Raw genomic sequence first — 16,750 nt, 5'->3', positions numbered from 1 at the left:
TCTACTTAGCTTTCGAAGATAACATTGTTTGCATTTATAACATGCTCACTTTGGCCATCGAAACCAGTTATTTCAGATCAATTTTATCACCTCGGTTAGTTTTGCGGTCGATGTAGGCACATACAGCGTTTAGAAATTTCATCGGAAGCTCAAAATGGCTACCTCTCATCGTGAATGCTATTTGGGTTTGTTTAACTCTATTTTTGTTAGTAATACATTTGTACTAAAAACCACCTAAAACTGTTAAACTATCCCTTTTGTACTTAATGTGGGTTGTTTTAACAGTAGCAATACTTGTAGCATAGTTCTAGTATAGTTGTTGTAAGGAACTCTAAATTCGATTAACGAAGACAAATCTGAACGGACTTTACAATTCACGTCGTTTCGTTTCCTCACGTATTTCTAGTTCCTCGTAAAACACACTTTTAGAATTAGTTCGCTGTTTGACCACAGCGTAGGCGGCGCTTTTAACGAAATTAGGTTTCTGTATCACACGTTCGATGACTCAAGACAGCTTCGTTAGTTATTAGTTTTCAATTATTAATATATTGGGCTCATTAAAATCGTTAGAAGAATCTAGATTTTTAGTGAATTAAAAAAACAAATGCTTTTCTTCTGCCTCAAGTGCCTTATAAAAATCAGATTTTGTTGGAAAATCACAAAAGTAGCTTCTGTGAAGTCTTTTGGCCAAATTAAATAAATGACAACCCTATCTTCCTGTTCTTACTTGTTTAAGATAATTTTGTAAACAGGAAGCTGTCATGGCAGCGATTGTACGAGTGGGAGTGCCTCCTGATTGTTACAATCGCCATTTTATTGCGCATTTGGTTTATATCCTGTGTTCTCTATTACTTTATTGGTCACTAGACAGTGTTTATTGCTTGATTTGAAGGCGTAATTTCCTGTTGGCATTTATTAAGGATTCCAACTTTATCCTGATAACCCTTAGCTTAGCTATCAGACAGTTTTTAATAGGTGCGCCATCTGGTAGCTCTTGATTTTTAGGTAATTACGTGGTAAAATGAAAGTTTAACTCAAGCTTCTTATTCTTTCCCTTTGATTCTAAACTTCCTTAAAATATCATCGCAAGAGCCTTCTAAATTATGATATCTCTAAAATACAAAATTTACAAATGATCAAGAACTTTCTGGTGTCTGATAGTTTGGTAACAACCCCTAATTTATATGCCGATATCTAGTTCCTCTTCGTGGTGAACATTCAGCACATAAATATGTATGTATAAGTCTTATCACATGTGTCTACTGTGAAGTATAGACGGAGACACGGAAGCCAGATCTGAATAAAGTGTTTCACGGAACACGTTTGAGCATAGACACGGCACCTTCAATAGAATGTGAACGTTGAAACGTGTTATTCGTTATAATAGGTTATTCGTCTTTTATACGTACATACAAATTCGTCTCATTCTGTATGTATATGTAAAATACGTCCTTAGGTATTGAATATTACATAGCGTTGAATTAAATGAAATATCTTACAAAGTCCTTAAAAATTGTAGTTTCTAGTCTTACAAATCAAATATAAATTTACATTTTGAATTTCGTAATTATGCACCTATTCATCTTTTAAGCAATCTTTGATTGCCATTGCTACGTTCCGATTTTTAATTTCAGACTCCTTTATTGTACCTATATAACAAACGTTGTTGAAAGCCAGGCTTGTACTCTCCACTTAGTGTACTACCGTTTCGATTGTACTGTTTCGTTTCTATTCTTCTCCTTTATTCTTCTCACTAAACCCTATGTGTGTACTCAACTTAATGATGATATCAATAATTTTCTTCTACGAAGCATTCCACAGAAATGTCATGAATTGAATACTCAACGCATTTTATTTGTTTACGTCGTCCAAAGCACGATAGATAGTCTAACGTTAGTAGATGTTGATACGAGCGCGTAATGGCAGTGGGCGGTAGGCAGCGCGCGCGCAGTTGGGTGCGGCTCGGTCGTTGAACCGGCTTTGTTTGCCAACTCAGCTGCACTCGAGTAACTCCCAGCTGAATACAGAATAACCGATGACATAGCGTTCCCGAATGATACAAACTAGGAATAATAAGTCTTAATTTGTTCGTGTTGCAACGCTGTTTATTTGTCAAAATGCTGATTGTGCGTTACGCAAGACTGTATTAGGGACTTTTTGTTTGTACGATTGTTAGCAAACTAGGTACCTACTTAAAAATCGTACAAACAAAAACCTTTGAGACGGTGTACTAGTGAATGATAAATGACTATGATGCAATCGCTAAATTCAAGGTCAAGGAGGAATTTTGACTTTCGGTCAGAAAATCTGTAATCCAGACTAGCAAGAACATTCCATAAAAAAAGATAAAAAGGCAGTTTTGGTAAGAAACTTGAAAAAGAGGTTTTTTAATAATTAGTAGCTTTAAAAATATTACGGTTCTAGTTTTTCATAACACGATAAAGGCTGGTTATTTATAATACCATCTGTTAAAAATCTGCCGTCCGAACCGGTGGTATAATTTTTACAAATAGTCTAAACGTTTGTTTCAAAAGTGTTTGTAAACTAAGCCTACTTGAATTACATGAATTTTACTTTGATTTTGTGTGAGAACAGTACGGCATAGATTCCTATCCTAAAATTCACAACTACACCGATGTATTGACGCTTAACTCTGGAATAACAATAATAATACGGCAACAGCTATAATAATAATAACAGTACGGTATAAAAAGGCTCAGAAAACTCAAATCTACACTGTAGTATTGATGCGATTACGCTTAACTCTGGAATAGTAATATTGATAATTTTTGCTAATACCATTTAACTTAAAGTAGTAGTGGCTATAGGCTTATAAGGGCTAGAACACAGAGACGTACAGACAGTTAAAAAAAAACAATAATTTAATTAGTTCAAGAACGGTGTGTCAACGGACTTTTTTTTTGTTCGCATATAAATTCAAATAACGAACACGGTTAAAACAATGGCGTCGGCAGAAAGCGTAGTGACTAGTGAGAGCTCGTATCCGCGTGGGTCAGTTATTGTTTTCGATATGTCGTGTCGTATTGAAAAAGAGAAACTATCGAAGCAATATTTAGGTACAGTTGTTATTAACTCTTTCTATTGTCTTCGTTGTTACAATTGAAACTTTTATAGAATTTGCGTACAAAAGGTCGCTTAACACCCGTGAAAAATGATATTATAAAGTCTGCTAGCAAAACAATTGAGAATCGTTGACTGAATAATTTTTTTTCCAGAAAGTTCCTCGACTAACCAATGATTGTAAGCGATAACATTAACATAATATCATCTGCCAAAACAATTTCTAAATGACGAAACATATTTATGAATTCTACTGACCTTTTGTTTTCACTGAAGTTACGCTAGGTACGAATACGGTACATGCTGGATACTGATATGTGCCACAATACCCTCTTATTAAAGCAACGATATAATTATTGCATTGTATAAGAAAAACCAAATAAGTTTGAAAAGCGTATTATTACACTTTTGATGTGTGTCTTGAAGGTCTCATCATGTACAATACACCACTAGCGGACAAATTTCTGTTTTCACAAAACCCCGCGGGAACCATTAATTTTTCGGTACAGAAAGTATACTTTGATCCAAATCTGCTAAATGGTTTAGCCGAGAAATGGTAGACAGACAGGATTACTTTCGTATTTATAATACTAGTATGGGTATGGATTTATTAGAAATCATTGATATTGATAGTAAAAACCGTTAGTAGATAAAAATGGAAAATACACGTACTTAGATAACACGCTATGAACATGCTAAGAATCTTGTGTAAGGAAGTGAAAGCTGTATACTCGTAGCTGTTAGACGGAAGGCTGACGAAGGAGCTGCTATTGGCTTCAGATAAGATAAGGCTGGGTCACGCACCGCATAGATAATTTACTTCGATAACCTCTCGCTTGTGATTGAGTAAGATTGATCTTTTAGCATTGTCAGACATGCCAACTACCAGTGGCGATAGCGCCAAATATCAGCCCTTTACACATTTCAGAATAATTAAACACAGGTTTACTGTAGGAGCCTAAAATTTAAAAGATTGGAAGTCTATGCTTCTACTAACTAACGCCTGTGATTCAGTTTTTTCGGATATGTAACTTTCTTTCCACCCGTCTTTCCGTTGCTCCGGACTTTCCTTAATCTATCAGTGAAAACCGCATGGTACTTTGTGTTTTGTTACTTTTTTGATTATTTTCTGATCAGCGAACCTCGATTTTTTGGGAAGCTCGATTTCTAGATTTGACTGTTGCCAAACGTCTCAAACTTTGAGTGATAAAATGATCTTAGATCCAATGATAATTTTATAAAATATCATTGCTTAGACCAAACCCACATAATCAGCTGCAGCCAGACGATCTTTGAGCATAGCCATGCCTTCTACGAGTATTTGGTACTGCATCTATAATGACAAAGATTCATGGAAGCAATCGGCTATGCTTTCTTCTGCACGCAAGACAGAACATGAAGTGTAAAATTTTAAATTGTCTTGCCGCATCTTCTCCTTGGAATTTGCATTCTGAATTAGTAGTACAGTGACTACGAGAGAGATACATAACATTAAAATAATTTTCAATCCTGTAGGGACATTTAATGTGGGTACATAATACATGCTTACTAATCTCGTCATCTGTGTTTAAAGCCTTTCATATGATCGACGTTTTGGTTTATACCTATACCCACTCGTGTCACTCAATTCAGTAAGGATAGGCCTTAAAACGGATCTTATCCTCATTTTCAATGACCTCGTTACATTTCGATTTTATTGTTTCGACCTGAATGTAGTGGATTAACTTCAAGGGTCGATAGATATTGTATCTGTTCATATATCATGTCGTATGATTGTCATATCATTGTCATATTATTTATAATATGAAGTCTTTTTAATACCCTTTGAACATCTGCTGATGTTATATTCAATAAAGAATGTATATAATCAAAATTATACATGTATAAGATCAGAAAGCATTAAGTAAATTTTCATTTTATAGAGGTATTACCAGTGTAAATATTGATTTGTTCTATCAAGGTTCTATCAAGTATTTTATATTATTATAAACTGTTTTTAAACCTTCTTACGTCTGTGTTAGGTACTTACTTTGATAAAACTGTACAATGTGAATAATAGAACGCAAATTATAACTCAACTAATCACTGCGACCTTGGTATAAGCATTTCAATGAATATCCATTATCCTTTATTCATAAAACAGTTTTAAACTAAAGCTTTTATTTGATTGTTCGCAGGCGTTGGCCGTGGCAGCAGCCAGTCGGGGAGCGAGCGTGAAACAGAAGAGATTTCGCGCGGGACCGAGCCGTCCGCGCCGGTGACCATCCCCGACAGTGAGGATCTGCAGCGACGCAAGGAGGAGGCGCGCAGGAAGCGCCGCAGGAAGAAGCGCTCCGGCAGCTCGGTGGTCACGTCATGTTTCCAAGGTAACCACCCTTGTCAGTACATATCTGTTGCGCTGCAGTGCTGCAGTGTGCAGAATTCAGCAGAGATGTTTCCAAGGTAACCTGCACCCTTGCCAGAACATTTCTATTGAGCTAACGAAGCGCTCTGGCAGCTTGGTGGTAACGTCATATTCCCAAAGTAACTACCGTTTGTCGGATCATATACTGTGTTGAGTTGCAACGACGCCGACGCAAAGAAGGGTCCTAGGAATATAAGCGTTCGGGCAGCTCGGTGGTCACGTCAGAACATATCTATTGTTGCTGCAACTGACTAAGCCCTGGCAAAGCCATATTAGTCTATGGCAGATTCTAGACTGGAGAATCACGATTCACGAAACAATAGACTGCCCTCCATTTCTATAATCAGAAGGTATTTGGAAGTGCCTGGAAAGCAAGCCGGAGGAAAGTGATGCGTTTTCTGAAGTGGCTATTTCCAACATATAGTCTGACAATGGTAACTCTACAAAACAGCAGGATTATAACATAGTGCTATCGGAACTTTTTGGGTTAAAGGGTATAAAAAAAATTACCAATGACTCTTGTATACGAAAATAAAATAAAATGGAAAATACATGCAGGTAATACAATAATTGTATCATAAGCGCACAGCTGCCTGCACTTGGGAGACTTCGGTTGCTTCAACGAATTAAGTACTTAGATACCTATAAATAGACCTCTTGCGCACTAGAAATGTGAGAAAACCGTTTAGAATATTAATGAAATGACGTTACAGCACACAACGTACGCCTTCACTAACACTCCTAGGAGTTCAACTGCTTCGTTGATGCAGCGGTTAATTGTTAGCCTACCCAATTACAGATCATCAGGTCCAGAGTCTATTGTTTGAGCTATGAAATATTAAGATGAACAATTTTTCTTCTAAGTAATTCTTAATAGCAGCCCGAATTTGTTCAGTTACCATTCAGGCATGGCCTTACACCATGTGAGCCCATGCCTCAGTTAACAAGTTAATCAGTCTGCCCATCGTCATTGGATATCATTAATATATGATAGTGATTGTTACAGAATCAAACATTAATATACATTTTAAGCCTGGTAACCTGCATTAGAGTAGCGCCAAATCTCCTATTCCATAACGAGAAAGGTCTAGCCTTCCAGTGGGCCATTAAAATGACTTATTTTTATTCAATGATAACTTAGCACCTGATTCGTTCTCTTAGAGAGGTCGTTAAAATAGTATAGAGTGCTAAAGATGATAACATGCAACTGAGAGTAATGTATATGTTGTTTCAGACCTTTACAAGCTCACGGGCGAAGTGCTGGGCGAGGGCGCGTACGCCTCGGTGCAGACCTGCGTCAACATCTACACCGGGCAGGAGTTTGCAGTGAAGATCATCGACAAAGTGCCGGGGCACGCCCGCGCCCGGGTGTTCCGCGAGGTGGAGACCTTCCACTATTGCCAGGATCACCCGAACATAATCCAGCTCATTGAATTCTTTGAGGACACCGACAAGTTTTATCTTGTCTTCGAGAAGGTAAGCGCAATTTTTTTTTTATTCTTTACAAGTTAGCCCTTGATCACAATCTCACCTGATAAGTGATGATGCAATCTATGATGGAAACGGGCTAACTTGTTTGGAAGAGGATGAAAATTCATTCCACTTTCGGTTTCTACACGATATCCTACCGGAACGCTAAATCGCTTGGCGGTACGTCTTTGCTGGTAGGGTGGTTACTAAAAGCCGTTACAACAGCCGAAGCCAGACCTGGACCAATTAAGAAATTTTGTTTAATTTGACCGACTGATCGGCCCAGCTGGGGATCGAACCCAGGACCTCCGTATTGTAAATATACCGCGCCACGGTTTATTCGGTGAATTGTCTGCTTTATTTTTGTTAATGCCAGGGTATGTTACAAGGTTGGATTATCCTATCGCAATAACGTCGTAGATCAAACTTAAGATTCTATTACTTACCTACCTACGCTAAGAAATCTAAATAAATATCTTATAACATTGACATTTGTCCAAACAAACATTACATTTTAGATTTCCACAATAATTAATATCTGAAAAGTCAAACAAAGAAGTCTTTGTGTAACTTTTTACCTCTTTTAGTCTGGACTGTCATAGATCTTTTATACACAGTCATTTTGTTCGTGTTTTGGATAAAGTTTTGCATGTAGTACTTACTTAGATATATGACTTAGTACTTAGATATGTATATCGGCATATTTTTATTATCTTCTTGTTTGTTGATTGATGTTAGACCACTATACATAGGTACATGTACAAGATATAGATCGCACATACGATCCTATTTTGATTATAAAATAATTACAACGCGCAAAAAGTGATATTTTCCATTTTAATTATGTAATTTTCCATGTTTAATAAAGCAGCATTTAGAAATGAATGGAGTCATTAAAATGAAATTCCTTTCTGTTATCAGTGTCACTAATTTCCAATTGAAGTATTGGATTTTATGTTTAGATTAACATTCTGGGCATTTTATAGGAATCAATTTTACCATGGTAACATTATTTCGTAGCTATGTAGGTAAATCATAATAAAATTACTTTTCTCGATTAAACAACCGAAATACGGAACTTAAATAATCGTTCGCTTAAAATATTTTATCTAAACTAAAATTTCGTTTTTTTTGCCATATAAGAATATCTTTATGCAAAAATTTCAAAGATTGCACTTATTATTATCAATTAATTGTCCACAAAAAAAATTATGGCCATCTTTAACAAGTTTACCTTACATATTATAAAACAAAATACTCCACCGCGTCTGTCTATTCGCGATAAATTAATAAATGCGGTTTACACCAATACATATCAAGATGAAGAAAAGTTTAGTTTTGTTATGGTTTTGTGTGAATTGCTTGAATTTTGACTTTTTTTTTTAATTGTTGGGTTCAAGCCGCGTGGGATCTTTTATCAAAAATTTTGAAACCTACTAAATATTTCATTTAAAGTAGGTATGTATTGAAAAATAGTCAGACGTACAACTTCGAGTCAAAATACTGAAGAGAATGACAGAAAGAAAATCCTCTGTACCTAAGTACTTAGATAGTTTTTAAAGGAACCATCTTATAAATGTACTTATGTACCTAGCTATATAAAGCACACTAAGACAGGTACCTAATACCTATTATCTCTGTTTTATGTCTACAAATGCGTTGGCGTTAAACTATAATTAGCGATTCTAATTATTTGACGAGGCAAAGGAACACGAAACAATTGATCATCCCACGTCCACGTTAGCACAAACGTGAGTAGCAATACTAATGTATTGGTTTATCGGCGTTTGATTGGGTTCATGGACTTCAAATGGATATTACTCGTAGGTCCCGGTCTGTAAAATTTAAATTTCAAGACAATTAAACGACCACAACCAATTTTAGAGATCAAGAAAAATGTGCGTGTGAAAAGAAGTGTTTGTTGTTTGCAATTATTTTTTGAAAGAAAATAAAACTGATTCTTAGTATAAAACACGGTAATTAGGAATCAACAAAAAATACTGTATCAACAGAAAATATAGGAAGCAAACATATTACAGAGCTGATTAAAGTCCCAGCAGAGTCATCAGGTGTTATTCCAAATAACCTACCCTCAACACGTAAATAAAATACACGTATATTAAAAGTATGCATGTACGTAGACAGACTTAGTTTCGCATTTATAATATTAGTAAAGATTATTGCGAACTAGGGTATAGTAACAAGGAATTATAGTAGGAGCGGCAGAAATTGAATAGTCAAAGTGAATCTACCAAGATTTCAAGCAATTCCGTCATACATAGACAATCATGATGCGGTAAGCAACAGATTCGGTAAACAATATATTTAATGCAATTCCTGTTCAGATAACGCTATCTCTATAATTCGCTGTTTTTCATTATGATGAACAGCTTAAAGAACAAAAAACAAACATTTTCGTCGTCACCATATCCTGGAAACAGTTATCTAATATTTTACTTAATCCATGCTAATAAGCATGTTGACAATATCATAACAACAATTATCGTGCATTTTTGTATACTGTTGCATAGCGTTGTTATCGATCGTTAATGTCTAAAACATGTATAAAGTCTGTCAGCAACCCAGGCAGGTCTTTTATAAACTAATAAAGCAATTCAATCAGGTTAAGGCAGGCGAGGGAAGCCGGTTTACACCGGCACGCGTAGCTATCTGTTAAGCCTCGCACAAGGTCGAAGTTAGTTGCCACTAACGCTACGTAATGGGCTATACGGGGTATTGGCTAGTTCTAATTCAGTGACTAATATTGAAGATCCTACACATTGAAAAGAAATTTTGCAAAACCGACGTGGTTTAGAATAGTCATACTGATGATTTTTCAATGAAAACCAAAAGCAGTCCACCGATTTTGTAAAAGCGTTCGTTCAAATGCAATTTTTAAAATTTCATTGAAATAACTTTTGAACCGTCAAGTTTCACAATTTGTTTTACCTCTAGCACTGGTTTGGAAGGCTGGTTCTGCTAAGAAAAGTCAGCAAGAAACTCAATATTGGCTCTTTTAATATCATCATTTAATGAATCAGCGTTTGTTAGATCATACAATGTCCCAATAAACACTAACAAATAATATATGATCAAAGAGAGTTGAGAATATCCACACAGAACATAAAAGCTCTCAAAAATATCATCCTCATATATGTGAGCTACCATGATTTAAGACCTAGATTCAACCACATCACTAACAGTATTTCCATTTGTTTCAGATCAACGGCGGTCAGCTTCTGTCGCGAATACAGGAGCATCACTATTTCTCAGAGCCGCAGGCGGCGGAGATAGTTCGCGAGATAGCCAACGCCTTGCACTTCTTGCACGGCAAGGGCGTCGCCCACCGTGACTTGAAGCCGGAGAACATCCTCTGCGTCAACCGCGACAGTCTCTGCCCAGTTAAGATTTGTGACTTCGATCTTGGGAGCGGCATCAGTTTCACTTCGAGCCTCGCGAGCCCACTGGCGACCCCGCAATTGATGACGCCGGTAAGTTCACGACACTGACTCGTATTTAAATGTTCCTCATGACTTGAAGTTCAAGCAACTTGAAATCATGAGAGTGATGTTTATTTCTGCGGCAAGGCATTATAAAATTGTTCTTATTTAATAACAAAGATATTGGTGTGCAATCAATGTTTTTCGATAAGTAGGTAAAAGTCTTTGAGATTTCATCGAGACTTTTTTATTTCTTGGAATCTTCTTTTAGTTTGTCTATAGTTTTACAATAATAATAATTATACCTACTTACGCAAGTCCATGTCTTTCGACACTTAGAATTCTTTATGATTTCATTCATCTTTTTGTCTGCAGTATAAAATATCGCGTTCCTCACGATGTTTTTTTTAGAAAAACCTGCATACCTGAGAATTTGTGTAAAGGCCAGCGTGATGACTATTAGCCTAACCTCATTCTGACAGGACACTCGTGCTTCTCCATCCATTGTTTGACAAACATATATGCAAGAGTGACAATGTTTCGTATTGTCTACAGGTGGGCAGTGCCGAGTTCATGGCTCCGGAGGTGGTGTCGCTGTTCGCCGGTTCGGCGGCGACGCACTACGACAAGCGCTGCGACCTGTGGTCGCTCGGCGTCATCGCCTACATCCTGCTGTGCGGCTACCCGCCCTTCCGCGCCGACTGCGGTGCCGACTGCGGCTGGGAGCGCGGCGACAACTGCCGCGCTTGCCAAGATCTGCTTTTCACTTCCATCCAGGTAAGACTGCCTGTAAATCATTTTTATTCATCATCATCTTCATCGTCATCAGGTTACTTGAACGGCTCAGTACAGCAGGATTAAAATTCAGGCCTTCCTGCCATAAGAGAGGAGATTTGAAGCCCAAATGTAGGCGTTACTAAATTTGGCGTTATTGATTTCACTAAAATCGATGGTATCAACTTTATTTTGATCGCCTTCATCCTTTAATTGCCAATGCGGAATAAGAAGTTCTAGGGCGTGCTACAGTTCGAAGGAGGAATGATACCCCATGCCTAGGAGGTACTGTTGAACTCTAGACTCTAGACCATTATCAAGCACTGGCCACATGGTTTCGTGGAGGATAGCCATCAATTTAATTAAGCGCAGTTTGCATCTATTCACCATTGAGCTAATACGAGACTGTTGTATCGTCAGGAGGGGCACTACTCGTTCCCCGAGGAGGAGTGGGCGCACATCTCGTCGGAGGCGAAGGATCTGATCGCGCAGCTGCTGGTGCGCGAGGCGTCGCACCGCATCAGCGCCGAGCGCGTGCTGCAGCACCCGTGGTTGCGCCGCGCCGACGCCGCCGCGCACTACCCGCCGCTGCGCACCCCGCATAACATCAAACGGTACGTCACCCCCTAACACAATTCACCCTCCTTAAGAGCCGATTCGCCTTTTGAATAAGTGTCGGGTAACTTGTTCATCCACACTAATAGGTATTATAAATGTGAAAGTGTGTGTGTCTGTTTGTTTGTCCGTCTTTCACGGCAAAACGGAGCGACGAATTGACGTGATTTTTCAAGTGGAGATAGTTGAAAGGATGGAGAGTGACATAGGACTTTTTGTCTCTTTCTGGCCCTACTTCCCTAAAACGGGGGGTGAAAGATCAACATTGGTATGCAGAATATTTGTGTCTAAAAAGGGTATGGGTAGGGTAGGTGTCAAAGCGAAGCTAGACCGGGTCCGCTAGTTTGACATAAAGTAAGATAGTGACGAAACTTGCGTTTATACAATGTACACTCCTTAGTAGCTGGTGAAACCGGCTCTAAATCTTACTTTTCATACTTACTACCGAATGCTTCTGCGTTCCCCATCAACACATGTATTCACCTACACAAGATACTACTTGCTTCTTAAATTTTCACTTCTAGTGAAAGTTGGCGATAATTTTGCCAACCGAATCTAAAGACAGCAGCCTCGAATAATGACCTAGTTTCTTCTGCGTACACCGTATAACAAAGTGCGTGTTACCCTACCTACTTCTTCTAAAAGTGCCCGTATTAACGAAGATTGGCAACCATTTTATCGATCTGAATTTTGCACTCAGTAGCTGAATAATGACCGAGTTCTTGACTGAATTTTGTCAGAATGCATTTCTCCTTCTCACACTTTTGCTTTGTCATTTGTCCTGGATGGTCAATCGCAAAAGATCCGCTAGTTTGACAGTCATATTTCACAGTTAATAGCCATCAACCTACTAAAGCCTGGATGAGCTTAAGTGGGTCCATGACTTATAAAGAGTTCTTAGGTACAACAGCAACTTTAGACCGCATTGCCGTAATTTTTGTACCTGATTACGCTACATTACATTTGTACGCAGCATGACGTTTGCAATGTTGTAAGATTATGGAACTAAGACCATCACGAGAATCGTTATCTAAATATAATCAATCTAACCTATGTCATCCAACGATGCTGTCACTTGAAGAGGTCGAGCTATTATCATTTTGTAGATACTGATAACCTGACAATTTTAGGTTAAGCCTATTGTCTGATAAGATTCTCATATAGGAACATGATAGAAAAATATAGGCAAATATGTATATTAATGCTTTGTAAATTTTTTCGTTATCAACCCATATTCGGCTCACTACTGAGCTCGAGTCTCCTTTCAGAATGAGAGGAGAATAAGAAAATTCTCTAGTGTGCAGGTTTCTTCACGATGTTCATCCTTCACCATTTGAGACACGTGATATTTAATTTCTTAAAATGCACACAACTGAAAAGTTGAACCCACACCCTCCGGATGATGTGTAATATGTAGATAAAAATAATATTATTATTATCTACATATTTATTGACGAATTTGTGCTGATGTATTTATTTGTTCCACAGCAACATGTCGGCTCGGAACCTGTCCAATTTCGCCGAGTCGGCCATGGCGGTGAACCGGGTGATCCAGCAGCACTTCTCCATGAACTACTCGTACATGGAGCGGCCGGCGGCCGCGCTGCGCTGCTCCAAGTCGTGCCACCCCAGCCCCGACACCGTCGCCCGCGAGAGCATCTTGGAGGACGAGTTGGAGCGCACCGGGCTGGCCCTCCAGGGCATGCGCTGCGGCGACGAGTACTGCGCGCCCTTCGGCCTCTCCCCGCCGACCGAGTCGGAGCTGCTCCGTCGTCGCCACCAGCTCGCTGACAAGCCCCTCCCCGTTCATTAGCTACCGTTCTCGACCGGTCTCCTATTATCGCCTCATCTGTTTAAACCTTCTTGGTGATCTCATCTATTGGCGCCACATCGACCTGAACCCTCATACCCCGATCAGTACTCCGAGCGCTAGTTTGTGATCACGATTCCGAGGAGAGTTTGGAGCCCACGTGATAGTATGTACCGGTGCCCTAGACACCCGCCGATTCGAGAGCCGATCCGCGGCAGTGCTTCCCCTGTGCCGTTTTGTCGATCTGGTGATGAGATCGTTCTCACATGTGATAGTGAACTCGTAGTATGCGCGGTGCCGAATTCCTACGCGTATCCAGTTGTGTATAGTTAGTGATAGGGGCTGGGGACGAGCCGGCCCAGTCACATTCCACCGAGCGCCACAGTACAAGGACAATGGATCTACCTCCGGTCAGAGAGTCGCTCGCGGCGCGATCGTCGCGTCGCCCGCGCGACCGTCGCGTCGCGAGTCGTCCGCGTATGTTTACAGTTGCAGCGAAACGGTTAAACATCGGCGAGAGACTGTGCCAATGGATAATTCCTCCAGTGATAGATCCGATCGCAATTTTACTGTGAACGGTACTTAGAGCTGTAACAGTTTTATTTGAGCCTTTAAAGATATATATTTATGGATAAATAAAAACGACTGAATAGTTTTTATCGATATGTAGAATGTTAATTGTGAGTTTTATGTTCAGGCGGTGACCGCCGAGACCGTCGCCGGTCGATAAAATCGTATTATACTGAGATAGTTGTGCTGATCTACATACTTTATAACGATTACAGAAATATATTTTTTGGATTTATGAAATCCGTTATATGAAATTGAGCTTGTTTGTGTGATGCCTTGTGATCGTGGCCTACCCTTGATGCAATAAAATTTTTGTTACTTTCTATAGTTTTTTTTGGATACTAGTCTGTTTGTGATTGTATGAACTTTTTTTGCATTTTTTTTGCACATGGCAAAACCACATCTCATTTATATGTTTAAGAATGAATCGAGCTAAGATTGTAAGAGTTAGGGACAGTATGTGACATTTTCGCTGAGAGTTCAAGTGTTTATGTATGTAAATACGCATAATTACAGAATAGGAATAAAATTCGCTTTGTATCGTGTTGTGTGGAAAGGGCACTCGCGAACCGTTTGTATGAAATGTCATATATTTTTGACTAGAACTGTGTTGGTTAAGAGTTGCATGGGGTTCCATGGAGCTGCCATAAAATTGTGATCAGTTTGAATACTTTTATATTGCCGAAGAATGAAAATGTTATAATAATGTTAAGTGTAGATTTGCTAGACTGTACCTACCCTGCGAACGCTTTGATTGGAAAAGGTCGCACCCCCTCGCCACCTAACATTGGACGGTACTTTCATTTTTTTTTCACAAATTTAATATTTTACTCCATATTCATATTAGTTACGTTACGAACTATCATACTAATTTATTTTACTTAGAGGTGGCTTTATCCAATCAATACCTAAACTTATCGCAGTTATTTGTTAAAAAACTTGTTTTCGACTTAATCATTGATTTTCAATTATTTGAAATACAGATGTTTGAATTTTTAATACCTAATGTTTTTTATTTTCACCCTAACTACTAGATCTACTTTACTTACTATATCCTATGTACCTTTTTTTTTTACGATTTTAGACCTTTCACTGGCAGGGCAGTTAACTATACTTATATTATAAAATATTTAAATAATATACTAAGATGATTGTAAGTATGTTTGTATGTATTTAATAGGCTCCGAAACTACTAAACCGCAATAGTCAAATTTATTAGGTATAATAAGTAGTTTCTTAAAAAACTAATGGAAATGCCGTCGTAAGAAAAGGTGTGTTGGTTAAGAATCTTTTAATCAAAATGTATGTCTTGGTAATTGGTATTATTTCATATCATAATAAATTATTTCAGATTCAAGACCTTTATTTAATTTTTGAATTATTCAATTCGGACATTCCATTTAAAAGATAACAAAAGTTTAAAAATGTAAGTAGGTATTAGAAAAAAGTTGCATATTCGCCGCTTAACTCAAGAACGAACCGATTTGGCTGAAAGTGGTAGGGAGGTAGGAAGAACCAGGAGACGCACTTACGATACTCGGGTAGAGGTAGAGTACGAGTTGAATAGGGGTAGGCATAGAGTAGAATGTATACAGGGTTAGTGTAGGGTGGGAGTAGAATAGGATAGGGGTAGGGAATAAGTCAAAACGATTTATGAGTTGTAGATTTTACAGGCAGCCGCAATTAAGAATTTTTATATTGTTTAGACAATCATGGGGCGTGCGTTTGACATTTTTTTATACAATATATATATATCTCTTTCTGTTTTCGAGATATTCGTGTCGGCACAATTTAACCGCGGCACTTTCAGCCCCGCTCTCCCCTACGTATCCATACATACTTATAATAAATCTGTAGAGAGGTCAATTGTGTACATAAAATATATTTCCAAAATAACCATCAGGGTGTGATTAGCAATCGATAAATAAAAAAGTCTGTTTGTATGTTCGTTATAGAAACAAAAACTACACGACGGATTTTCAGGAAACTTGGTACAATTATTCTTCATACTCCTGCAGGGCTAGCACGGGCAAGGGAGAAATTTATCCACGGGGAGAGGATAAAACGTTTATCCCCCACACTCGTTTTATCCACTCACCGCGCATGGGCACGTCGGTGGAAATAATATCCCCGGTGGATAAACGGAGGGAAAGACTTGTCAACCCATTTGTATATATCTTATAAATTGGCATTAGGTATATTAATAGTCCGAAATAAACGTAAATTTGATAATATTTGGTTTTTTTGTGCATATTATTTATCTGTTTTCTGTTGGCATTGTTTTGTTTGGTGATTGTTTTTTGCGGTGGTTTGTAGTAGGTATCTATAGTATCTATCATACTAGCGGACCCGGTCAAGCTTCGTTTTGACATAAGTGCACTTGTTCTCTATCCCTACTCTACCCTTCTTTACCTCTACCCCTACCCTACCCCTGCCCTACCCCTACCCTACCCCTACCCTACCCCTGCCCTACCCCTACCCTACCTCTGCCCTACCCTACCCCTACCCTACTCCAATATAGGGCTTAAAACCCATAATAAAAACATTTTTGGAACCCGCATTTTTTTTAATTAATTAAATAAAATG

At 38.5% G+C, this 16,750-nt stretch overlaps 1 protein-coding gene across 2 annotated transcripts in view; it reads left to right on the top strand.

The window, feature by feature from the left end:
* Positions 1-15,165, top strand: part of LOC112045223 (MAP kinase-interacting serine/threonine-protein kinase 1) — a 28,427-nt gene extending 13,262 nt beyond the window's left edge. For both annotated transcript variants that reach the window (XM_024081323.2, XM_024081324.2), the window contains exons 2-7: positions 5,259-5,447; positions 6,720-6,961; positions 10,177-10,446; positions 10,951-11,172; positions 11,590-11,783; positions 13,273-15,165. In XM_024081323.2, coding sequence (XP_023937091.2) covers positions 5,259-5,447; positions 6,720-6,961; positions 10,177-10,446; positions 10,951-11,172; positions 11,590-11,783; positions 13,273-13,597 — 1,442 coding nt within the window. In that variant the 3' untranslated portion in view covers positions 13,598-15,165. The remainder of the gene's footprint in view (positions 1-5,258; positions 5,448-6,719; positions 6,962-10,176; positions 10,447-10,950; positions 11,173-11,589; positions 11,784-13,272) is intronic.
* Positions 15,166-16,750: the final 1,585 nt, after the last annotated feature.

Source organism: Bicyclus anynana, chromosome 7 (genome assembly GCF_947172395.1).
Source record: "Bicyclus anynana chromosome 7, ilBicAnyn1.1, whole genome shotgun sequence".
Taxonomy (NCBI): Eukaryota; Metazoa; Arthropoda; class Insecta; order Lepidoptera; family Nymphalidae; genus Bicyclus; species Bicyclus anynana.
This window is presented reverse-complemented; position numbering and strand designations above follow the sequence as displayed.